At 38.1% G+C, this 25,000-nt stretch overlaps 3 protein-coding genes across 8 annotated transcripts in view; 2 read left to right on the top strand and 1 right to left on the bottom strand.

Moving 5' to 3' along the window:
• The window catches only part of LOC137993562 (synergin gamma-like), a 24,092-nt gene extending 14,230 nt beyond the window's left edge, over nucleotides 1-9,862 (top strand). For both annotated transcript variants that reach the window (XM_068839493.1, XM_068839494.1), the window contains 6 exons: nucleotides 3,154-3,570; nucleotides 5,519-6,832; nucleotides 7,614-7,764; nucleotides 8,116-8,172; nucleotides 8,919-9,010; nucleotides 9,233-9,862. In XM_068839493.1, the coding sequence (XP_068695594.1) occupies nucleotides 3,154-3,570; nucleotides 5,519-6,832; nucleotides 7,614-7,764; nucleotides 8,116-8,172; nucleotides 8,919-9,010; nucleotides 9,233-9,469 (2,268 nt within the window). In that variant the 3' untranslated portion in view covers nucleotides 9,470-9,862. The remainder of the gene's footprint in view (nucleotides 1-3,153; nucleotides 3,571-5,518; nucleotides 6,833-7,613; nucleotides 7,765-8,115; nucleotides 8,173-8,918; nucleotides 9,011-9,232) is intronic.
• A 468-nt stretch (nucleotides 9,863-10,330) lies between these two features.
• LOC137993563 (centromere protein W-like) lies at nucleotides 10,331-14,162 on the bottom strand. The gene is made up of 3 exons (XM_068839495.1): nucleotides 13,987-14,162; nucleotides 13,597-13,710; nucleotides 10,331-10,586 (listed from the first exon to the last, which is right to left on the bottom strand). The coding sequence occupies exons 1-3, from the start codon at nucleotides 14,074-14,076 to the stop codon at nucleotides 10,560-10,562; spliced, it is 231 nt and encodes a 76-aa protein (XP_068695596.1). The 5' UTR covers nucleotides 14,077-14,162; the 3' UTR covers nucleotides 10,331-10,559.
• A 93-nt stretch (nucleotides 14,163-14,255) lies between these two features.
• On the top strand, nucleotides 14,256-23,674 carry LOC137993559 (uncharacterized). Of its 5 annotated transcripts, none has more exons than XM_068839489.1 (8): nucleotides 14,256-14,438; nucleotides 17,059-17,307; nucleotides 18,537-18,612; nucleotides 19,713-20,196; nucleotides 22,277-22,349; nucleotides 22,453-22,518; nucleotides 22,844-22,915; nucleotides 23,468-23,674. In XM_068839489.1, the coding sequence occupies exons 1-8, from the start codon at nucleotides 14,334-14,336 to the stop codon at nucleotides 23,558-23,560; spliced, it is 1,218 nt and encodes a 405-aa protein (XP_068695590.1). In that variant the 5' UTR covers nucleotides 14,256-14,333; the 3' UTR covers nucleotides 23,561-23,674. The 5 variants fall into 5 exon arrangements, with proteins under 5 accessions (XP_068695590.1, XP_068695589.1, XP_068695588.1 ...); XM_068839488.1 differs by having other exon boundaries at nucleotides 18,537-18,624; nucleotides 22,459-22,518; XM_068839487.1 differs by having other exon boundaries at nucleotides 18,537-18,624.
• The last annotated feature ends 1,326 nt before the right edge of the window (nucleotides 23,675-25,000 follow it).

The raw sequence follows: 25,000 nt of genomic DNA, 5'->3' as shown, positions 1-25,000 counted from the left end.
TGTGATTGAGAATGGAATACAATATGATTTTATTTGCTCAGTTCATAGTTAATGTACAATTTAACTTAAAGTCAGAAGCAAACAGATAAATAGATAAAATAATCATAATTACAATTTTAATTAATTAATTTAACTAGAAGTTGAAAATTAAAAATATTTATCATGAAGATTGATCATGTGCAAAAATTAAAAAAACAGGTTTGACAAGTCGCAAGTGGACTGACTCATCCATTTCTTTGGATGAGCGGCAAATCAAAGAATGTGGCGGCGGCTGGCAGAGTCGTCTTTCCTCTTCCCGACTTATCACCACAACTACTGTGACCACCATGACCACTGTGACAACCATGACCACCACAACTACTGTGACCACCACCACCACTGTGATCACCATGACCACCACAACTACTGTGAAAACCACGACCACCACAACTACTGTGACCACCACGATCACCACAACTACTGTGATCACTGTGACAACCATGACCACCGCAACTACTGTGACCCCCACCACCATTACTGTGACCACCCCGACCATTGTGACCACCACAACCACTGTGACCACTCTGACCACCATTACCACCACAACTACTGTGACCACCACGACCATTGTGACAACCATGACCACCACAACTACTGTGACCACCATGACAACCACAACTACTGTGATCACTACGATCACTGTCACCACCACAATTACCATGACCACCACAACTACTGTGACCACCACAACCACTGTGACCACCATGACCACCACAACTACTGTGACCACCATGACCACCACAACTACTGTGACCCCCACCACGACCACCACAACTACTGTGACCACTATGACCACTGTGACCACCACGACCACTGTGACAACCATGACCACCGCAACTACCGTGACCCCCACCACGACCACCACAACTACTGTGACCACTGCGACCACCATGACCACCACAACTACTGTGACCACTACAATCACTGTCACCTCCACAACTACCATGACCACCACAACTGCTGTGACTACCATGACCACCACAACCACCATTTTATTTTGGCCGGAAGCATACAGAAATGTCAGTCCATATATGGGCATAAGATCAGAAGTGCCCTGGAATCAAATTGAGGTGTCACACGACTGGAAATGTCACTCGAATTCGGGTGAATGTTAGTGTTCGTGTTACGTTATTTTATTATATAAACATCAATAAAATACGAAATGATTTCACCAAAGGCATCGAAAGGCACGATTTTTATATGTAACCTTAGCAACAGTGATCTTTACATGTGTGAAGATATCATGTTTTCACGTGAAAGCTTACTTGGTGTTACATTTGTGTTTAATATAAATTATAATAATAGATTTTACTCTGTCTAACACCAGATGATTTCACTTGTCAATAGAGAGCAGTTCAGGAGTCAATGGGTTAATAACGCCTACATTGACTCAAGAACTATGTCCCCTTTTACCCATTGACTCCTAGGAGTGAGACGTAATAGATTCAGCTCTGTCTAATGCCAGGCAATTCTTCTCGCTAATGGGTTAAGTAGGACTCTAGTTACTGTATGAAAAGGGAGAGTCTCGGGTGGCTGTTGTTAACCATTTGTCCATAGCAACCAGGGGCCGGTTGCTCGAAGCCTGTTCAGCGCTAACCGTTGGTTAAGAGGTGTCAAAACCTACAGGTTTCCATGGTATTTAATGCCGGTTAGCGCTAACCATGCTTCAAACAACCTGGGCCAGGTTACAACACATTTAAGTGTAGTCAAAAAAGTGAAGCTAAGTATTAACTTAAAGGTGATTTGAGGTAAGGTGAGTTTAAAAGCTAATAGACTAAGTATGAACTAGTATTCTGCCTTTAAATTACAAGCCTCCCATTCAGACGTTCTTAGGGCTGTATCGTGCGTTCCTCCCCCACTAACGCCTGCTGAAATGAAAAACCACTTCGGGCCATGGATTACAGACCAACCAGATGCCATTTTTCAGTTTTGGGTAAGCACATGTTTTTTTATGGCATTCTTTCACAGCATGTGATTGGCAATACAATTTAGTCAATGCTGATTGGTTTCTTTAAATAGTGGGCAAACAGCCATTGAACAGAAGTGGTTTTTCGCTTCAGCAGACATTAGTGGAAGAGGAACGCATGACAAAGCCCTAAGAACATCTGTGTGGGAGGCTGCTAAATTACAGAGTTACCTGGAATACATTACAGTGTATTTCATATATTTTACTACAATTACTAAATTCATTTCGTTAAAAACTCCTTTTTCATGTAAGACACCCTGCTTTAAGGAGGCTCGAAAGGGTTTTTTTGTTGCTATAGTGTTAACTTTGTGAAACGATGAAAGATACCAAAGAAGGATATTTCATTGTGCAGGCAAACTATAAATGTCTTTGCAACTCTATTGTTGGTCAATACTTTAAGGGCACTTATGACGTCATATCGGTTACCATGGCAACACGCCAGGTCCACAAAAAGGCCCTCTAAATTCAGGTTTTGAAAATTATAAGAAACACTGTTTTTATTTCTTTGTTGGAAATCTCCCTAAATCCTTTAACTTATTAAAGAGTATGACAAAAAGTTATCTAGTAGAATTTAAGATACATCGAAAAATGATGTTGTATAGTTTACAGAAAATTGTACTAGATAAATTTCCTCGAAACTTTTTTACTTAAAGTGACATCGTGAATGATGCGTGCATGCAAAATATCAAGATAGGTCACCATGCAAAATTTCGAGATAGAGACAATTTTTTTCCACACGTTTTAATTCCGGTTCGCGCGATTTTCCGCCGTATTTTCACTTCCGGTGTGTTGCACGCGCTACTTTTGATAGAAGTTTGATTCATTCAGCTGACGCGTGCTTCTATTAAAGTTATGGCGTGTGTAGGGTACTCGCGCGCAGCTAAAAACCCTTTCGAGCCTCCTTAATACCAGTTACACTCATTTTGTCAAAACAAAAAGGCTTTTATTAGTAAATCTAACAATGACCCATTTAGTTTCCTGGCCACTGACCACTCTGCCTTGGTGTGGTACGTATAAGTGCCCTGGGTGACGACGTGCTTCTGAAAAGGCAAGCTAGGATTGAGGGAGATGGGAACTGTACGCAATTTCTATCAAATGCCATAAAATTCTTAGTCACTAATGAGGTTCTTTGTTCTTGAATCTTGAAGAGTAAAGAACATGGCTGGAGCTTTGCAGAGACATCTCAAGACGTTTCTCAAAACAAAACCAAGATGGAAGGAGATGTTGTGAGTGAACACCACAGTAGTACATCCAGTGATCTTTCAGTCGATCCAAATGACAGATACAGTGTGTTTAGAACTGTCAAACAGCCTGAAACAAATGAAGGAGCTAGTGTATTCACAGAGAACACCGAAGACAGTTTTGGAGCATTTAAGTCCAGTAATCCACCAGTCTCAAAACCAGGACCAATCACAAGTCACTTCCCTTTGCTTCGTGATGGACTGAGTCTGCCCACCAATAATAGCAACCAAGCAGAAGTTAATGGTTTGGGAGGATCAAATATGACAAATCCTCAGTCAAGTTTTGGAAACTTTCAGACAGTAGCTGCACAAGGAACAAGTCAGGTGATGTACAATGTTACGTGTTTGTCTAACACAAGCAGGAGGCACGTCTGTCACTGAGATTACTCGTACCCCTTTAAACGAGGAGACAGTGTTCCTTGAAATGTTTTTACAGTTACTCATACATAATGCAATTAACAATTTTGTTCCTGAGAAGCAAAGTGCTTCTTTATTTTTTTCAGATTGAAGCATTTTGCTTCTCTGAGAGTTTTTCCCATTTGCATCCTGAACAAAACACCTTGGTAAACATCATTCTGCAACAGACATCTGTTTCCTCCTGTGCAAGGGACTTACATGTAACTACAATGTACCTTGGTCATGTTTCAAAAGAGTGCCACGTTTTCTAACTACACGTCAAAAAAGAGAACTTTAAGATCAAAAAGTTGATTTGATATCATGTTTGCTACGTGAAAGATACATGTATCACACTTACAGCAGTGACAAAATTGCAGACAGGATATACCGTAATTTCCAGGCGATTACCCGCGGGTAATGTGTTAATTTTTCCACAAACAGTTCTTGGTGCGGGTTATAGGAAGGTGCGGGTAATGTGATAATCTTCCGGTATAGTTTTAAAACCATAAGTAGGGAAAAAATAAAGTCATTAATGAAACTGTTCCTAAAAACTGTATTATTGCCTTATTTATCCCACTTTAATTGCCTAAGACTTAAATGCTCTCGATGAAAACCAATGCAAATTGAAAACATATCAACAAATATCGTTGGCAATCAAAATCATCTATCACGCGTGTGTTATTACTTTCTTACTTTGCTAATTTCACAGCTTCTTTCTTTGTTTAGTTGAAAAGAAAAAAATTATTCAACAACTGGAATAATAAAAACAAAACAAAGGAATAAAAATGTGAAATAGCAGGCTTTAAAGTAATTCACACACAAAAACTGATGCCGACATGTTCATTTCATGGCGCCACTGCCGCCGCATTAATCAACGGCAACGCCACGAAACAACAGTATCATTGGTTAAAAGAGGAAAAATAATTGTGCTGCACGTGCAGCACGCATTTTAGCAAATAATCGTGCAGTTCTCTTTACAACGACGATGTGAAATCACCAAATTTGAGGTTTTGACGAAGATGCGAGCGTTCAAATGTGAATCTTCCATTCTATATTTTTGCTCTGAAACCGCTCATACCAATGTATTCTTTGGATACTTCGCCCACATTGTACGACCCGAATGAGATGGACTAATCTTGAAGAACTGTCGATAGTGCAAAGTTAAATTTTGAGGTGACGTTTTCGTTGACGTCCCCGTCGTAGATCTTAATATGATGCACATAGGAGGTGATTGTCGGCACGTGTGTAAACAAACATTCACGGACAAAATTTGAAAACACCAGAACATTCGGTGCATCAGTAAAATACTCCTAGCAAGCACTGCCTTGAGGTAGAGATTATTTTCCCGTTTCAAGCGATTTCTTAGAGTCAGTAGAGCCTGAGATATCTTTTTTTTTTAACTGATTTTTACAAGTGTTATCATTCAATGGAAGATCAAAAACAATAGGTGTAAAACCTAACCAATTTCACGCTAAAGGATATTTTGTCAACAAAAACAATGAATGAAGTTTTTATTTGATTCAAAACGTTATAAAAAGGTAATTGACTGAGAAATACACTCTTCAATCATTTACGATAAGTGTACATGTAGCCTCGAACAATTTTGAGTCAAAATGCCTGGTGTTAAACGCGGATGTCAGAGTTTTACTTTTGAGTATGAGCTCAAAGTTATCGCTCGTGCAGATAACTTTGTGAGTTCACGAATTTCTTTTGTTTTTGGGTGCGGGTTATCTGCTAGGGCGTGTAATCTGTTGAAATTTTTTTCTTGTTATTGCTAAAAATGACCGATGCGGGTAATCGCCCGGAAATTACGAAAATGAAATACACTTTTGCTGAGCAAGAAAAATTTTCTGTAATCTTTTTCAATCCCATGCAGGAGTCCAGTGGATTTCAAGAGCAAACAGTGTTAAACAGCAATTCACGGCCTTCCACTGTGGGGCAAAATCCAAGTCAGGATGAATTTGGGGACTTCCAGAGTCAAACAGCACTGCATGGAAATACTTTCTCTCTGACCAACCAGACCTTCAACCAAGTTAAAGTCCCTGAGGTTAATTTAGTACGGACTGGTATTGATGATTGGAGTGGCAGAGCTAATCCTGCCTTTAAGCTTCCTCATGTTGGTGGAGTATTGTCACAGGTCGACGATTTTGGTGATTTTCAAGGAAGAAAAGACCCCGAAGATAAAAGCAAAACTTCTGCTGCAAACAATGAGGGTCAAACTAGAGATCATGTACAATCTCTTCAAGGATTTGACAGTTTCACAATGGGTAATGAATCAAGCAACAAGACCAAGAGCTCTGATATTGCTGGTTTTGATTTATTCACTAAAGCTGTGAATAATGCCCATGCTAAATTAGATGAAAATGTTGGTAGTAAAAGCTTTGCTGTTACTGACGATTTTGGTGATTTTCAACACAGTCCTGGTCCTCTTTCTTCTGTTGCTAAGGGATTTTCAAGCTTTGATTCTAGTACTTCTGAGAAACCTGCTTCGTCATTGGGTATGTTTAAGCTTTCCAATGAATGGTCATCTGAAAAGGACATTAAACCAATGAGCATTGAAGACAAGAAGAGCTCAGGAACAAGTTTAACTACTGAAACACACTCATCAGATGAGAATCAGAAGAACACATTTGCAGATTTCTCGGCATTTCAAAGCAATACTTCTCAACCATCCAACCAAGTTGAGACTTCTGGGGATAGATACAGTGCTTTCAGAGCACTTGATGTTGGTTCAGGTGGATCCCTGTTCAGTGCCTCAAACCCAGCAACAACAGAGGACCAAACAAATGATGATAAGTTTGCGGACTTTGGAGGCTTTGAAGTATCCGACCAAATTAAATCCTCCAAGGAGAGTGATTTTGGTGCTTTTAAGTCTACAGAGGATGTTCAGAATTTAAGTGTAACTTCTGGCATGGCTGGTAACTCTCAAACTGCTAACTTAAAGGAAGATCTTAATCAAGATTTTGGAGATTTTAGTACATTTGAAAGCTTTGATGCTCGCACACCTCAGCCTGAATGTGACTTAAATTCCAGTAATAAATTTGGAGCATTTGACTCCTTTGTTACAGGATCAACCTCAGCTGAGAATAAATGTCAGCCCAACCTAACTAGCAAGGCCAGTGACTCTCTCATCAATGCTGTTTCTCTGGAGCCAACAGAGCGTTACAAGTTCCTATCACACGAGTCTGGGGTGGGTACCTTATAAATATACGCGGCTACTACAAAAGTAAAAAGTAAAGTAACCATATTTAACGTCGATAACTCGTAACAGTAATTCAACTGACAAACCTGAGGTCAATGGTGCGCTCATTTTACTCCCCCCTCTCCATCAGTGCTCTGTTTTACAGGTATTTAAAGCTACTTAGCTACACGGAAAGGAAAGAGGTCGAAACAAAGATGCGAGATCCGGGAATCGATTTCAGGACCTCTTGCACCAAGGTCACGCACTAACTGACTGTGCCATCCTTGCTCCTACATTCAATTCTGGCCATATCACTGTTGAAAACATAACTTGTTTTTCCTTCAAGTATTATTATATTGATCAGTTCAGTGCTTGGATCCTGTTGTTAAAATGCTGAGTAATACTAATCCATGACCAAATACTAACCAAAGGCTTGAATTTTGCTGGCCAAAAAAGCCTTAACCATGAAGTTTTATGCTGAAGTAGGTTAACAAAAGTCTAAGTCAAGTGTGGAAATTGTTTTTGATCAGTAAATTAACTACAATGTCAGTTTCCAGTAATCCAGGATTAACTTATCACAATAATAGAGCTTTGAACAACTGGGACCTGAAGTTTTACTGCACAACATTTTAAGGTTCATGGCAACCAAACTAGTACAGACAAATGAAATAAACCTTTCAACTGATGAAGACATTATTAAGATTACTTTACTGTCTTAAAGTTAACATCTTTAGAAGCAGGAACTTTTTTGGATCAAACTAAAGACTAGTTATTTGTTTCTGAAAATTAGGATATGGATCAACATGCCCATGCTTGGAGTCGCTGTCTAAACAGTTGTCTCTTAACCTTAGCAACTGCTACATTGGCCATTCAGAAAATTGCAGAGCAGTCTGTAAAAGAAGAAGTGCTGGAGTCCAAGCAAGGGACAACATATTTTTCAGGTATTAGGGGATGAAGGAATTCTGCTTTGCTCACATTTAGCAGTATTTCCAGAGCTCCTGAGTAAAACATGTACAAGCTGCTTTCTTCAAGATAAATACGTGATAAAACACAGGCCCAGATTACAGGTCAATTTATCATTCAAATACTTATACCACAAGAAACCTTTGACATGGTTTATATACCATATCACACTTTTCAGGTAACATATTGCAGAAAAGAGGTAATTTAGTGCAAAGGGAAGTTATAAACCAAGCATTCTAATTGGTCAATGAGCAAACAAAGGCAGAGATAAGTTTCACTCTTGACAATATCACCAAACATAATTAATAATGTAAATGTTTTTCTTGCAGCTATAGTTGAGATTTATAGAGTCACTTTGAGGATAAAGGCATCAATAAATAAATCAGGTAAAAGCATATGAAAATAAATCAAGTAACTGTAGCTGTGAAAGCTCTCTTTTTGCTATTGATCTATTTCCTGAAAGTTAAAGAAGTGGTGTGAACCTCTTTTGAATATCCAAATCAATACTAAATCATTCACAATGGGGGGGGGGACTCCCATATGGAACAGACGGGGATGCTCGTCGCGTCGGAAATTTTGAATTTAACCCCTAAAGGAGACCATCTGGGCATGGCTCAAGTTTTTTGTGACCCCTAAAGGACACTAATCTGGGCGTGGCTTAAGGAAATTTTGACCCCTAAAAACAAGTTAAAAAGAAAATTTGACTTCTCTTTCTCTTCGTGTAATTCTGTGTTTCTTTGCGGAACCCTAAACGAGACCTTGGTGGCTTAAAATATTGGCGCTTTGCCCGGAACACCCTAAGCGAGACCAAAATCCAAAATTTACACCCCGAAGCGAGACGACGAGCATCCTCGTCTGTCCGGGCTAGCCTACAGTATTTCCCTCCGACAAAAACAGAAGGCAAAATGTGGTAACATTAATGTAAGTCAATCATTGATTTTCATTTTAATATTCTCAAAACAGAGAATCCAGCTGTAGCATATCTCACATACAGTTAACATGTATAAGGATTGACTTAACAAATCTTTCATACTTATGTAACCATAATATTATTGTTATGATTGCATTATTCATTGTTTCAAAATAATTGTTCCAATGGTATTCTCTCATCTCTCCCTCAAAATTATTGTAGCTCCAAATAACAAAAAGCTTCAAGATATCCAACAAGAAATCAACAGGACTTGGAAGGGCATTTCAGCCTTTCTTTCTGGTTCAAATATTCTGGTAAGTGTTATGAACTTGCTTTTAACTGAAACCCTCTTAATGAGGTACAGATCGCAGAATACCAGACTTCTTTTGACTTCTATTGAAGTCTTGTGACAGCTAGTATTAACACTTCAAATTGCTCACTTGGCATTTAACAGCCTAACATAAACAAGGTTTTAAGAGGTATCTCCCTGACAGTTAACTTGGTAAGTGCTTACATCACTGTTGTTTTCTTATCAGCCTTCCCAAACCAGTATGGATTTCAGTCTTCATCATGTTACAGCTTCTGAAGATGGCAGTGTGGCATGTGGGATTTGTCTGTTAAATGTGGACAAAGTGACGGCAGGTTCATCAAAAAATGGGGATGGCAAACTGACATATGGCGGTCGTCAGTATCACAGCACATGTGCAAACTTCTGGTGCAACAGAGTGGACTCTGTACTTCCATCACTGCTCCCAAATGACAGTTTAATTTGACACATCAGTCAGTTCATGACCACTTTCAGCGAAAGTATTATACTGTCTGAAGGATTGCATAATTTGAAATGTTTTGATGCCATCTAGTGATAAAATTGTCTGTGTTTCAAAAGATTTTTCATAAATCTTTAGTGCCCAATTACTGACATTGGCAGTCATGGAAATAGAGTCTTTCATAGGACTTTAAGTCTAGGAGTCCTTTCAACTCAAAAAGGTACATGGCATTGTTTGCTGAGTTTTAAAAAGGAAAGAGGGAGTGAGAAGTACAACATCTCATTATCACTTCACTATAACAAAATAATGTGTACATCCCTTGCTACAGACTTGAAAAAAAAGAGAAGACAGAAAATATTGAATGAAAAAATTATCATAATAAATGGCTTACAGTGGTCAGTTTGGTCACCTTTTATTCAATTATTCCATTCAAATGAGTACATTTAGAGCCTTATAACTCATTATTTTTATGGTTTAGGTCAAAATCACTGTCTTATTTACTAACTGCACGCAAATATGCAAGCAATTTACATTTTGCCTCTTACATTGTAAAAGTGCTGTTCCTCTTTTTGTGGCCTATGCTTGGTCCTATGTCCTAACACCATTTAGCAAAGGGTTAAAAATGGCTTGCCGTTATGAAAGCCTCAGGGTCCGATTATCCCTGAATTTGGATAGGACCTTAAAATAAAGGATTTGGATAATTCGTTGTAGAATTGCAAACAACAATGGTGCAAATGATTTCAGGTGAGAATGGAATGATCATTATTCTGTGCTTTAGTACACAAACACCATGGTCGATGGGTCGTATTGTACATGAGATGACTGGGAAAGACTCCACCACACAGCCTGAATAAAAGTGCGCTGGTGAACTGGTGAACTGGTTTCTTTTAATAAGAATTCAAAAAATCACTACAATGAATTACAATGATTATGTCAATCAATAATGTTATTATTTACAAATCCTGAAAATTTTTCATTCATCCCCTAACAATGTATAGTTTACAATCATTCCTGAAGCTTTTTACAAAGGTACAATGTATTTACAGGACATTGATTTCTGATGTCTATGATTTGATGCAGTTAAGCTTCCATCCTTTCACCCCTTGCAACTTTTTAACACATTCTAGAAAAGGTAAAACAAACCATTAGCATCTATTATTACTAAACAAGCAGAGTTGCAATAACTGAAATTCATCCCATATTTAGCTTGCATAGCAAGCGTTTCCGTGGGGAACAGAAGAGGAATATTGAGAAGCAGGCTTTTCCGATGTCTTGGCCAAGCAAAAAAGAAGAGAGGGGGAAAGGAAATGCTTGCCCGCAAACCCCAACACTTCGAAGAATGCGTTCGCCCACAAACTTGAGGATCTGATTGGTGCAGCCTTTTTGAGATGTATATATTGTAGTTGAATAAGTGTGAATAGTTCAAGTTCAAGTTCATTTAATGAACTTGAACTTGAACTACATGTATGAGTCAGTTTTTCATCTTAGAAGAAGTGAATTATTCTTTCTTTTGTATGCCTTAGAAATTGAATTATTTTGTTTGCATGAAAGCCAGAACAACGCACGATTTCCCAAAATCATTTTAAATGTGGTAGCCTGATTTCCCTTTGCACACAAGGCTGTCAGACCCTTGTAATAATTTAGTGCCTCAAATGACATTTTAATGGATTTTCATTGTTTGCCTTTTTCTTTGGAATAAAGGGATACTTCACTGAAAAAACTCAGTGGAGTGATTTTAGTCACATCCCAACCTATTCAACATTAAAATATGATTGAAATCGAATTTCTAACCTTGCCACGATATCTTTGATTTTAAAGGACAGGCACTCTTAAATATTCCAGCATATTAATCTCACGAGAGACTCGCTTATGTTAAGGAATAGGGTATTTAATTTGAAATCGGCTCTGCATGTGCTGCACTTATCGCTTGGTTTGGCCGGTCCTGAAGCTCTCTAGTTTAAACAACATTTCCATGTACTTCGCATTCACAAGTTTCACTAGACTAAGTGCTGTGTTTGTTTTTAAGTTAGTAATTTACATAAAATAATTTATTTCTGTTGAAAAGTGCTTCTTCTCATTGGTCGTTTTTTTTGAGATGTTCCTGACAGGTGTGCGCTCAAGTGTAAAAGTGTGAAAAAGGTGTTCTTCGGGAATGTTGGGGTTTGTGGGCAAGTGTTTCCTTCCCTCCTCTCCCTGTCTCTTCATTTTTTTGCTTGGTTGAAAGTCCTCAATTCACTGAAACCCAACAGAAACACTTGTTATGCAGGCTATCCCATATTAGCATGCTACTAATACACCCAAGATTGTGTATTTCAAACCAAGACAAGTGCCAACCCAGGTGAATTACCATGGAGACACAAGACTAGAGGCCAACAGCAGTCAAAAGCAACCCGAAGGATTCTTTATCAATGGTTCTATAGACCGAATGCATAAATGGTGGCCAAAAAAATTTTCTTTGGTTTATGTGCTAATTATACTCACTAGCCTCGCTCTCAAGCAACATTTCTTTTGTATTTTGTACATGCAAGCGAGGCTAGTGAGTCTAAGTAGCACATAAACAAAAGAACATTTTTTTGGCCGCCATTTATGCATTCGGTCTACATTGTTACAGCAAGGGTTGGTGCCACTGCCAATGCTAATTTCATGTACAACTTGTTGCCATTAATACTGGTTCTCTGACACTGTAACTGATCTCAAATGGATGGAAAACTGAGTGGACTTCGGACTGCACATGCTGGGATTTGAACCTGGGTTTCAGTCTGCAAGCAAGATCGCTTTTTTTCTTTTATACAAGCAGAGTCCCTTTCAATTTTCCCAGATAAATTATTAGGGGTTTCTAAGGACGATTGAAAGGGCCTCACCTAACAGGGCCTTGAAAGGATGACAAGTCCACAACAATGAAACACCAAAATAGGCAGTCCACACTCAGTATTAGTAACACAAATACAGTGAAATTGGCCACAAATGTGAAGGTTTGTAAGTGAATCACATGTGTTTCAGCCTTATTTTTTAAATTTGTGTGTACAAAAATAATTGTCTTGGATCTACAGTTGTATCACCATGAATTCCACAAAGGATCCGTATGTTTGTGGTCATGTTTGCTTTGCTAATGGTGCTTTCTTTTTGTCAGAACTGGCAGAAAACGACATCCTATTTTAGGCATGGTATAGCTGGCCAGACTTGTCAGTTTGCAAAGAAAATGCAGGAATTTAAAGGAACACTTGATGATAATCCCTGGCATTCTTCTGTAGGAGTATACATGTATATCATCCTCAAAGTGTATTGCTTTGGTAATGCGTTGTAGAGTTAGGCCTTCCAAATGCTGGCCGGTATGGCTGGTCAGTTCTGTCAAATGGAAAGGGTTAAAGGGGGTATTTACATGAGGCTAGGACGAACTCAGACCGGTATGAACTTGTACCGGTACAAAATTTTTGCAGCCATTTACATGAAACCGGAACGATATGATATCTTTTTTGTAATAAATGTATCGCTGACCCAAAAGCATATGGGCTTGAAATTTCTGGACCCGGTCTGAGATTTGTTGTCATTTACAAGAGACCGGTGGGTCACCTCGCAGCTCTTACAAGGTCTCACCTGATTGGAGACCACCCTTGAGGTTTAACAAAAGAACAAATAACAGAAACAATGGACCCTAGGCCTAAAACAAAAGGGCTGCAACTCTATCCTCTAGGGTCCATTGTTTCTGTTATTTGTTCTTTTGTTAAACCTTAAGGGTGGTCTCCAATCAGGTGAGACCTTGTAGGAGCTGCGAGGCTACCGAGACAGGTACAAGAGTTTCTTGTCTCGGCCCAGCAACCGAGACGAAGTCAGGCTGGTCTGAGCTCATTAGCTACAGAGATCGAGCAATGTCTTCAAGAGAAAAGCTAGAACAAGAGAATATTATCCTGCTTTTATGCGCAGCACCAGCCTGTTATTTGCCGTTTTCAGTAAATGCAGTGGGCTAAATTGCAGAATACCCTGCAACTTATTGGCATTTCATTGAATAAGAATGAGCTCTTTTGTATTCCGACTCGTTCTTGAAAGAACGCTGCCTAGGGAAAACAATAGTGGTGAGGTGTTGTGGGGTATTCTGCAAATATCCATGCAGTGCTTTAGATTTTCTGCTGTCTCACCCGTAAGACATCATTCACATGCTGAGCTTGCAATGTATTTGTTCTTTCTTCCTGTGCCTTGAGGTTTGATTCAGTGGCCAGCCGTTTCAGAAACAGCATATAGTCTAGGAAAATCTATTGATGGAATTGCAAAATAATGGTTCAATATATATATTCCAACGAGCCTTCATATAGCTATAGGGACGATACCTGTTTACAAACATTGATGTCAAATTTCTTTTGATATTCAAATTTGCCGACCACCGAACAAAAGAACCCTTTGTTTCGGCATCCAATAAGGCTCTGGTTGGCACATATCATTAATATCAATACGAGAGGTCATCGATATCTTCGCTATACATGTATATATAAAGTACAGCACGACCTTTGATGAAACAAACATGAACTTACCAAAATGTCTGCATTTCGCGAGAGGCGTGCTTTACGCTGATGTTTCTTGATGATTGATCTCTGCTTGGATCGGGGAAAAGTTCGTTCCATTAGATCTTGCTTCGATTGACAAAAAGTGTTATAACTTTACTTCTCTGAACTGACTGACTCTCTCGACTCTCTCCTCTCCTATAAGATTGAGCCTGCAGTCATTATAGAACATAGCTCATGTAAACGTAATGAAATGACCTGGATATTTCATTTAACCCTTATGATAGTGTAACCAGTGCATACCCATATGCCGGTAAACCCTTGTATACCTCTACGTACATATTACTTATCGGTAACGAAGGGAAGTTGACAACAATATGAAGGGTTTTGAGTTTGAATTCGACGAGGAGATCTTTGGAGAACCAAATTCAAGGACAGAAAGAACTCAAGAAACGTACAGACCAAAGCAATGCAGTCCAGAGGTTTGTTGAGCCCATTCGGCTTCGCCTCATGGGCTATTGACGCGTAGCCGCAGGGGTACCCAACGAGAATATAGTTCAAAACCACTTAAACCTAGCATTGTTTAAAGTATTCTAGTGTTCAAACGGTAGATATAGGCGTATTTTTATCCCCTAAATTTCATTTATCTGTTCGGATTCCCTAGCTGAAAGTCTAGTGATCCGAAAATTATAGGGATCAAAACTTACCTTTTCAAAAATTTCAGCCAGAAAAAAGGCTCCCGAAAATTCTAGGTGATCTTTTTAGGGTAAAAATCCGTTAAAAATGGGCAATTATTCAATTTTTTAGATATTCGAAAACCCTAGGACAGGCAGGCAAGCAAGGAATTTTACAACAAATGTTCCGAAAATTCTAGATCTCAAATCGTCTTCCGAACAGATATTTTCCGAAAATTGACGTTGGGTGCCCCTGGTAGCCGGGCTTGCGGGCTACGGATCTAATTGTTAATTAGATCAAAATTAAGCTACAGAATACAGGGCTACTTATTTCCATATACTTGAATAATGCCTCTGTTAGTTAGAGCCTTTTTCATGCATTTCAAATTTAAAATGTGGAGTTTTTCCTCTGTGTTTCACAGATGTGACTTCGAGAACAGTCGGTACAAAAAATTTTATCATGTTTACAGTGCATTAATTAGTCTGAAGATCAATGGGTGGCCTACTGTATATGTTAATTCTTGGGGGAGGGGATTCCTGTTGTTGTCGATTCTTTTGAAAAATGCACAGGTCCATGGACGTATTAAGGAAGACAAAGAGTGGAAGAGGCTTAATTCATTTTCAATCAAACTATAATTTTGGTGATGCAATATTAGTTCGATCCCCAAGAACAGCTCCCCAAAACAATCTGTCAGCCAACTGTTGGTAAACTGTTGGCCAACAGTCCTGAAAAACAGTCAACAGGCTTCTCGAGAAGGGCCTTTTAGTTAAGATGTCTTAGGTGACAGCAAGGAGGCCACTGGTGGCGTAATTGACCTCAAATGATTTTCCTTTAAAAACCAATGTCGAAGTTGTCTCGCAGTAACTCAAAAGAAAACTGGATAGTATAAAATGAGGACTGCGGACCGGGTATAAAACACGGACTGAGTATAAAATGCGGACTGAAGACTGCGGACTAAGCACAAAACGCAGACTGAATACAAAACACTGAGAGAGCAAGGAGATGTTGACAGGCTGACGACAAGAATTGAACAGTAGTGTTAAATTGTGATGCTATAAGACGGAGTTTTTTTAGGCTGCTCAAAACAACGATCAATAGCTCAAGGTTTTAGTTGAAATTGCAAAACGTTTTTATGTTGTATTTATCTGAGGTAAGACATGAAAGTAATTTATGGAATCGGCTTCACAGGTCACCAGCTTTTTGTTTGGAAATTGAGAAAATAATTTGAAGGCCTTCAGTGGGAGATGCAATTGTGATATTTACCTATTCGCAAAATAAATGTTTTGTTGCGATTGACACAACGTTTTGTTCACCTCAGTGTTGCACGGGCCCGTCTGTAAACAACACTCGACCAAGTGAACAACTGTCGTAATAGTCCATGTTCTGATTTATGCATACACACTACTGACTTCATCTTTAGCCTCTTATGCAGACTTAAAGAGTAAAGACTAAGTGACGATCCAAGACAGTCTTCATATGTTTTGGATCCATCTGGCCATCCTGGCTCAAACTATGATAGCAACAGTCAGAGGCCTAGAAATATACATAGAGGTGAAGTATATTGCCTAACATGTTTCTGTTGTTCCCCAAATCAATTTCTGCACTCCCACTAGTACGTGTTAAATTCGTGGGGTAAAGTACAATTTTGAGATAAAAATTTAATCTCTACTCTCACTTTCTCTAGCCCGGTCGATGTTGTAAACTGAGCATTTCTGTGCATGTGACAAAATGTTGACACAGAGTAAGAGGACTTACCCGGTAAGGCTTTCTGTTTAAAAACAGTTCCTGGGCCAGTACAATCCTAGTTTTGTTAATATACACTCCGTTTGTTGATACTCAGTCTTTGTTCCATACCTTGTCCACATTTTACACCTGGTCCGTGTTTTATACCAGTCCGCATTCCTCGTTTTATACTCAGTCCATGTTTTATACCTGGTCCGCTGTCTGGGTCTGCAAGTCTGCAGTCCACATTTTATACTGACCGAAAAGAAAACAGATGTATATGACATTTTAAAAATGTTTGAAAGAAGGCACTTAGCATTCTTCACACATTTTAACAAAACAGTCTGACAAAGACTGCAAATCATTGCAAAAACAATATTCCATTTTTTAAACAGAGGATCACTTCACCTTTTTCCATTCACTGGTATGTACATGTATATTTTTTTTACACTCATATTTTGCGTAAATCTCATTTTGCTCATTTTCATTTTTAATTAGTTCTCAAACCAAAAAAGACATTAGACTGGAACCCTAATGTTGTTTTTAAAAACAATTAAACCATGGAATGTCCATTATGTAACTTGAGCAATGAATGAATGAATGTCAGAGGTACTTATAAGTAAAACTGTAAAAAGGTACTCTTCTGATATGAAGATTTTTTAGTTATCAGCTTGCTTGTGAGTTGAGGTTTTGTTATTTATTCAGTGGTTTATGAGGTGCAGTTCATTGACAAGTGGAGATCAGATGGAGAGACAGAACATCAAGAAGTTTCAAGGAGATTTACTATATCAAAGACATCAATACAAAGAAGCCTTATGTATGTACCAGGAGTCACAGCAGTATTTATCCCCAAACAATTCTGTCCTTGCCAGGGAACTGACTGAATCAATGGCAATGTGCTTATTAAAGCTTGAGAAATTTGAAGATGCCTTAAAGCTTGTTGGGGAAATTCAGGTCAGTGTGGATTACACACGTATGTCCAGAAAGTTTTTATTTTCACACTCAATTTTGACATCCAACACAAAGTGTCTCGTTAAGTCTAAGTACAGTGTATGTGATACCTATTTCCAACAATTAATATGGTAAGGGTAATGGTTAGCGTTACATGTATTTTTAGCTTAGGATAAATGCAACAGCTTATCCTTATTTGAGGAGCAGCATTTTGGGGACTTTTTGTGAGGTCAATAAATTTGTCTGTACTCCGAGACATAGTGATGTTGAAGTTGTGATGGTTCTTGAAATTCGCGTGCATCTAATTAGTAATACATGCTTTTCTGGACATATCAGTTAGAACATGAAGTTTATTGCAAGATGAATAATTTTTATAATTATTATTGAGGAGAAGCTGTGCTGACCTTCTTCCAGTGTGTCTCAGATTGGAATCCCAAAGCTATTATTTAAAGGTTTGAGTTGTTTCTCTGCTCTGCTCCAAGAGGTTTTTTTGTCTTCTTTTTCACTTACACCAATGCAGATCTCTGAACATCAACATACCAATCAAAACATGTTTAGAAGGGAAGCTAAGTATATTGCTAAGCATATTACTGTACAATCAAGTGAAGCTATGATCTTCGCAGTTATGAACGCAATTTTTACAATTGCGTAGAGAAGCCTGAAAAATTCAGGACTTCAACGGGGTTTGAACCCGTGACCTCGCGATTCCGATGCGACGCTCTAACCAACTGAGCTATGAAGCCACTGACGTTGGGAGCTGGTCATTTGTGGGTTCTAATGGTCGCGTCAGGAATGAATCAATGACGAAATGGTATATGAAATGAATCATATATGAACTGCGCATATGAAATCATATCGGGATATGCGTTCATAACTGCGAAGATCATAGCTTCACATGATTTCATATCCGCAGTTCATATATGATTCATTTCATATACCATTTCATCATTGATTCATTCCTGACGGGACCATTAGAACCCACAAATGACCAGCTCCCAATGTCAGTGGCTTCATAGCTCAGTTGGTTAGAGCGTCGCATCGGAATCGCGAGGTCACGGGTTCAAACCCCGTTGAAGTCCTGAATTTTTCAGGCTTCTCTACGCAATTGTAAAAATTGCGTTCATAACTGCGAAGATCATAGCTTCACTTGATTTCATATCCACAGTTCATATATGATTCATTTCATATACTGTACCATTTCATTACTGTACAATGTTTGTTTCTCTTTGCAGGATGATAACCACCAAAATGATTCTACTTTTTTGTACTTATCATCTCAGATATATAGTGCCATGGGAAATATTGAAGGTATAAGGATCTGTAAGTAAGCACATTTCAAGAATAGGACAAGACATGATTATTGTTAAGGAATCAGTGATTAGGAGATGTAAAGCAAGCGAGAAATGAAAGTGGCTAAAATGATAAAAAATGGTAACACATTGTATTGTAAATTGTGTGCAAGAAGCAAGATAGAACTAAAACCCCAACAATGGTATTGACCAACTTGCTTTTAGCCTCCTTGGAGGCTTTCGGGTTGAGCCATAAACAAAAGTGGGTTTATATCCACTGAGAGTGGTCAACAAGCTATGCAATTCTGATTTGAATGGGGAAGAATAAACATTGGAGTTTAGGAACTATAATGCCGTGAGCTTCTGAACCCCCACCACTGTCCACCTAGATAATCAGCAAAAAGTATGTATAGATGAGGCATTACTACACAAAGAAATGCAATAGTTCTAACAGAAAATAATGGAATAAACCAGAATATGCCAAAACAAGGTGGAAGGACTCTGGAATTAAATGGAATGAACAAGAATGATATCAGAATGTGAAAGCGGGAAGTAATGACACTGGAATGAAGTGGAATAAACCTGAATAACATCAGAGTGGAGCGGATTAAAGTGGATTTAAGCATGGACCAGAATGACAAAGGAACAAACCATGTAATATTATTTTTAACATTCTAGAAGGAAAGGAAAAGGAAAAGGCCAATTAGGTGTACAAATTTAAAACTAAACCACAAACAGCAATAATTAGTCGGTGGTTTTCAAACTGATCTGTCAGTGAGAATAAAATGAAAGTGTTCAAGGTTTCTTGACTGGTAGTGTAATAGTGAAACAGTATATGAAATGTACACCTGTACACCCCTGCCCCATATTGAAAATATTTGTTGAACTGTCTTCTCTTGCGATATGTTCATGAAAAACTTTCGCCGTATTTTGGCATTTTTCAGGTTCATTCTGCCACAGAAGCTGTTCATTCCACCTCGTTCTGGCATATGGTGGTTTATTGCAGTTCGTTCTGTTCCATTCCTGTATTGAGTAATGCCCTGTATAGTCCCATTTACCTTCAACATTTTTCTCAATTCAATTTGCTTAATTTTTTATGTTTTATTTTTTATCAATCAGATGAAATAAGTGCTCTTCAAAGATGTGCATTGCTTCATCCTTGGTACTATCGATATTGGTTTTCGTTGGCCTTGGCATATGAAAAAGCATCATCATCTTTCTCTGGCAGGTGCAAAAATGGTGAACTCTGTGGCGTTAATTCAACCAGTTGCTTTTCCTGTGCCTCAAGCAAGTACTCTGAACATTGTAATAGTTCTTCTCATGTTGAAGAACAAAATGAATGTTTGGAACATATAAGTGATGATGAAAAAAAAGACACTTCACCTGAAGCTCAGGGAGACTCAAAAACTGTTTGCTGTGCAAACTGCTCCTACGTTAAAAAAGGGAAGACAAACTTTTGTTACAGCAACTCTGGTTTGGTCTCTAGTGAAAGACAGCAGCCACGTCTTGTGCAGACCCTCTGTGACTGTTTAACTGCAAACAATGAGCTCAAATTGAAGTGGAGGAAACATGTTCTCTCTTTTGGATGTCTTGTGAAAAGCAGGTTTGGTAAAAAATCAGGAAATTATTTGAATATTTAATTTGCCATAAAGAAAATGAAGGAGGCTTGAAACTTAAGGTTTTTCACGGGTATAGTGTTGATTGTGAGTCCCCAACGGTTGCCATGGCAACATTACAGCAGTAATAAAAGACCCTCTACAAATCAGTTTTTTTGAAAAATTTAACATCTTAAAAACCAATTCGGTGACTTAATATTTTTTGTAAAAGATTCCACTCGAACATTTTTTTAAAATTTCTTGAAAAATGTGAAGAAACGGATCTAAATTGTTTACAAAAAAATTGGGTTTTTCACTGATGGGTAATTGTGAAGAAGAGCTCCCCAAAAAACCTGTCGGCCGACTGTCGGTCAACTGTCGCCGTTGCATTGTAGGGCGATTTGAAGGAAAGTGTTTGTCTCCGCTACTAACTATGTATTGATACGTAGCTTATGGTTTTCAGAGTTGTTAGCAGAGTTTTCGATTAAATTATCTTCCAATGCGATTCTTAGATTGTCTGGTGTGTTGTAAATTACGCAAGTGATATATCCTATACGCATCTGATAACAACTGATAACAGTTGATCGGTAAGTAGGTGAAGTCTGTCGAGTCATACATCACCATTACGGAATGTCACGTTAACTGCTCGTTTTTACCACAATTTTTCTTTTTTCTTAACCGATCGATAACCTGTTGGTTAGCTGTCGCTAGACTGTCGGTAAGCTGTCGGTCAACTGTCGGCCGACAGGATTTTTGGGGAGCTCTTCTTCACAATTACCCACTGATGAGCTACAGATTTCGAGATATTGGTCAACACTTCTCACAAAATTTATTCTTGACTGGTTTTTGTTATTTTAGGTCATGTTTTTAGTTTGGTCATCAATTTTGATTCACCAGCTGATGCAACCTAGTGCTTTAATAAGTATTTTGTGTGTGGGTTACAAGCAATGCACACAGTTGAAAATCCTTTCAAGCCTGCATCCTTTTTCCAGTATTGTGGGTGAAAAAGATGTCTTTGAAGAAGAATCAGACAAAACTGAACACCCAACCCAAAAAATGAGGCAATATAAAAAGGAGATCCTGAAGCTGCATTAACCCTACATGTAGATTCAGTTCAAGTTCGGTGTGCGCACGCTTTATTAAACTAAATAATGTGGGTTCTTGTGACCAGAATAAAAGTACAGATGAATTCCACTCAGTCATTTTGTCATAAATATATATATTTTTTGCTCAGATAAACTTACATTGTAAGTTGTCTTAAGTTTTTTGATAAGATAATAGACCTAATCATCCTGGCTAGCCTCACTTTGGAGCAAAGATTCTTTTGAACCTTGTCCATGCTAACGAGACTAGTGAGGATGAGTAGCATGAAGACAAAAGGCTAATTTCTTGGCCACTGTTTATGAATATGGTGTGTTAACCCATTGACTCCTGAACCCGCCTGCCATTGACGAGTAAAATCGCCTGAAATTAGACAGAAATTAACGAAGACAGAATAAAAACCAACATTTCACCTGACTATAGACAGAGTAAAAGCCAACACTTCTTAATTCCAATTCAATGGGATGCAGGACCTCCTTGAAAACCACTTTCGGGTGAGTAGAGCTTCCTGGGTAAATGTCACTAATTATTATTCATTATTATTATTATTCTCACTCCTTAACCCTTTCACTACTGTAAGGGCCACTGAGACAGACTTATAGATTTTACTCTGTCTAACGCCAGACGATTTTTCTCGTCAATGGGGAACCCCACAAGAGTGAGAGGGTTAACAACAGCTACGTTCACTCAAAAACTATGTTCCCGTTAACAACAGCTAGGTTCACTCAAAAACTATGTTCCCATTAACCATTTCACTCCTGTAAAGACCACTAAGACTTACAGATTTTACTCTGTCTAACGCCAGAAGATTTTACTCGTCAATGGGGAACCCCACATGCAGGAGTGAAAGGGTTAAGTAGTAATGAAAAATGTAGTAAACATAAATGTGATTGATTGTTTAATATGTTATAAAGAAATTTATTGTTCGGAATGAGTTGAATATCAGCCCTTATATTTTATTAAAGTGGTTTGTATATTATGTTCTAGGTTCTTTGCAGAGAAGGCTGTAGAGGCTTCCTCTTCATTTGTAAACGCTAAGTGCAAGGCATTTTTGAGGGAGGTATGCTCTGCTAAAGTGTCTTTTCATTTCACCATGACGTTTTTTTCCTTCTAGCCCTCCTTTGCTTTCTGAAGTTATAGAAAAATATGTTTATCTTGCCAAGGTACAGAACAAGATTTCTACCCATGCACAATGTGGCTGTGTAAATTTGATTGACAAAGTTTTAGAGGTATTACAACATTGCTTTTACATTTTCAGAACAATAACAGTACTTTACTATTACTGCACATGAGGTGGCTACGTGCTGGGAGTGTTGATCTTCTGAATAGCTCCTGTGGTATTTGAATGGTATTTTAGAGGTGTTAATTTTTGTAGTTAATCATATTTGTAATACTGAGAATAAAAATGAAAAATTTGTCTAAAATCGACAAGCTAGTTTCTCTTTTTGCTATGGTCTTAGTACCCATAAAATATATTGCTTGTAATGATTAATTTGCTTATAAATAACATTTTTGGAATCAAAGTGGGAAATTTTTTTTCATTTATTCTTTCAGATACTTCATAATTCTGCTATTCAGGCTGGTGAGAAGGGATCGATGAATGATGAAAATCTAGCAATTCCTGAGGTAATTACTATGTTTGACTGGACAGATTAAAATTTAATGTTCACTTATAAATAGTAATAGTCCATCTAAGAAAGTGGCACAATCTTCCCATTCACAGGGTTTACAATAGCGGCTGATAACCAGTGAAACATATGAATTTTGATGCCTATAATTTGACAGCAGGAATAACAGCATCAGAGACATTTGTTAGAAAGTTTGTTGAGATTTATTCGTGAAAAAAAATAATCTGATCTGTAATTGAGATATTTTAGGACTTTTTATTGTGGTTTCAGTGGCATAAGCTAGGCAGCCTTTCATTTGAACAAAGCCTAGGGTCTGAACTTGCCGCGATGTGCCTTGTAAAAAGCTTGTCTTCTCACTGGTAGGTTTACCAGGGAAAACAAGACGAGCTGTCAATCCAGTAAGGATTTTGCTTGGATAGTGTTCTGTTGTTCTCAGCTGTGTAACAAAAAACAATTAATTTTCATCTATTAAATTTTCCCCTGTAAATCAGTTACATAATGAAAAACTGATTAACTTCTGCTAACATTTTTCACCTACTATTATCTGCAGGGTTTCAAGCAATTCAAAACATCGCCATTAGCAAGTGAATTTGAGCAACTATGGTTTGGCGATTTACTATCCTTTATGCCTGAAGGAAGTTGACAGTCTGTTGATTGATATCATTGAATTTGCATTCCTCTGGTTTCTTGCAAAATTTAGATGAATACATGTTTTTAATTTTACCAGAGTACTTTCAATAAAATATTGATTATTATCTTTTGTCTTCTTGAGTGTTGGTTGTTTGTTGTTGGTTAAGATAGATAGATAACATTATTTATACATGGTATTCCATCAGCTAAATTACATAATGAACTAACAACCTGTCTCCCTAACTACAGTTCAAAAGAATAAAATTTAAGACAATAAAAGCTGCTTGGCATAGTTCTAGGGGTAAACTATTCCACAAGTATGCTCCACTCTACAAAATTAAAGCTTTTTTTAATAATCAGTACAGGGTTGTGGATGCACTAATTTGTTTTCAGTATTCCACGGTAGGAATTAATGTACATTATTGCGAAAAACAAAATTTAATTTAAAGTAGTCGGGTGTCATCCTATGTAAAATTTAATACACCATCAAAGATTTCTTTCTAGTCTTTGCTGATAGATTTTGCACCACCTTAGCAGGGAACAGATCTAGGAGGAGGGTGCACCCCCCCCCCCCTCCCCCTCCCCCTTCCTGAGAGGACCTGAGGCTTTCTGATAAAACTTGTATGCTGCAAAAAAAAAACGTCACCAATCAGCCACAGCATTCCTTAGTGGTGCCCCCCCTGCGAAGAAAAATCCTGGATCCACCCCTGCCTAGTACGCGGAGCAAATCACTAAATCAATGTCAGCTAGCACATGTCAGCATGCGGACTGAAAAGAGTCCTCAAATTGAACCTCAAAATTAATTTTTACCAAAGGTGCCAAATTTAGTTTGTAAAATTAACAAAGGGGGGACATAAAATAATTAGAAGAATAAACAACAATAAGGTTTTATAAACTGATCTAAACAAATAGTTTTGCAAAAAGTCTCATTTCCTCCGTGCAAAATTATTTGTTTTGATCAGTTTACAAAATCTTATTCTTGTTTATTCTTCTAATTACTTTATGTCCCCCCTTTGTTAATTTACACTGAGAGGTTTGTTGTCCTTCTCACATGGACTAATACTAAAGTAATTCACACCTGCACACATCTGCAAGACCCGCTAATTTCCGCAACGACAGCCACAAAAATTTATGACTACTACAAATCATCAATTAAAAGTTCTTGGTCTCACAGTTTAAAATCCGTCTTTTCTCCTCCTTTTTCACAAACGCCAATAATATTGAACCTTTAAATATTTAAAACTTGAAACTCTAAAATTTTTCCTTACCAGGATTTGACCCGACAAAACCTATTTTTGACTTAGGGTGTTCATGGCAAAACGCCTTCTTATGTAGCCCATATGTAGCCGTCAAGGTCGCGTTCAGAGTTGCACGAGAAGAAATTTAAAAATGGCTATTTAATGTGTTTTAAATATGGTCTCATTTAGGGGTCAAAAAAAGCCTGGGCCACGCC

The sequence above is a fragment of the Montipora foliosa genome, chromosome 2 (genome assembly GCF_036669935.1).
Source record: "Montipora foliosa isolate CH-2021 chromosome 2, ASM3666993v2, whole genome shotgun sequence".
Taxonomy (NCBI): domain Eukaryota; kingdom Metazoa; phylum Cnidaria; class Anthozoa; order Scleractinia; family Acroporidae; genus Montipora; species Montipora foliosa.
Note: the sequence above shows the minus strand (reverse complement) of the source record. Positions and strands in the feature narration are given on the sequence as shown.

Excerpts from the sequence above, each read along its gene's own strand:
- LOC137993559 (XM_068839487.1), top strand. The coding sequence starts at position 14,334 with ATGAAGGGTTTTGAGTTTGAATTCGACGAGGAGATCTTTGGAGAACCA. Across the intron at positions 20,197-22,276 it reads GGATGTCTTGTGAAAAGCAG|GTTCTTTGCAGAGAAGGCTG; the intron begins GTTTGGTAAAAA and ends ATTATGTTCTAG. Across the intron at positions 22,916-23,467 it reads AAAATCTAGCAATTCCTGAG|GGTTTCAAGCAATTCAAAAC; the intron begins GTAATTACTATG and ends TATTATCTGCAG.
- LOC137993563 (XM_068839495.1), bottom strand. The coding sequence starts at position 14,076 with ATGGAACGAACTTTTCCCCGATCCAAGCAGAGATCAATCATCAAGAAA. Across the intron at positions 13,711-13,986 it reads CGCGAAATGCAGACATTTTG|ATTTTCCTAGACTATATGCT; the intron begins GTAAGTTCATGT and ends TTCCATCAATAG. Across the intron at positions 10,587-13,596 it reads ATGTGAATGATGTCTTACGG|AATGTGTTAAAAAGTTGCAA; the intron begins GTGAGACAGCAG and ends TACCTTTTCTAG.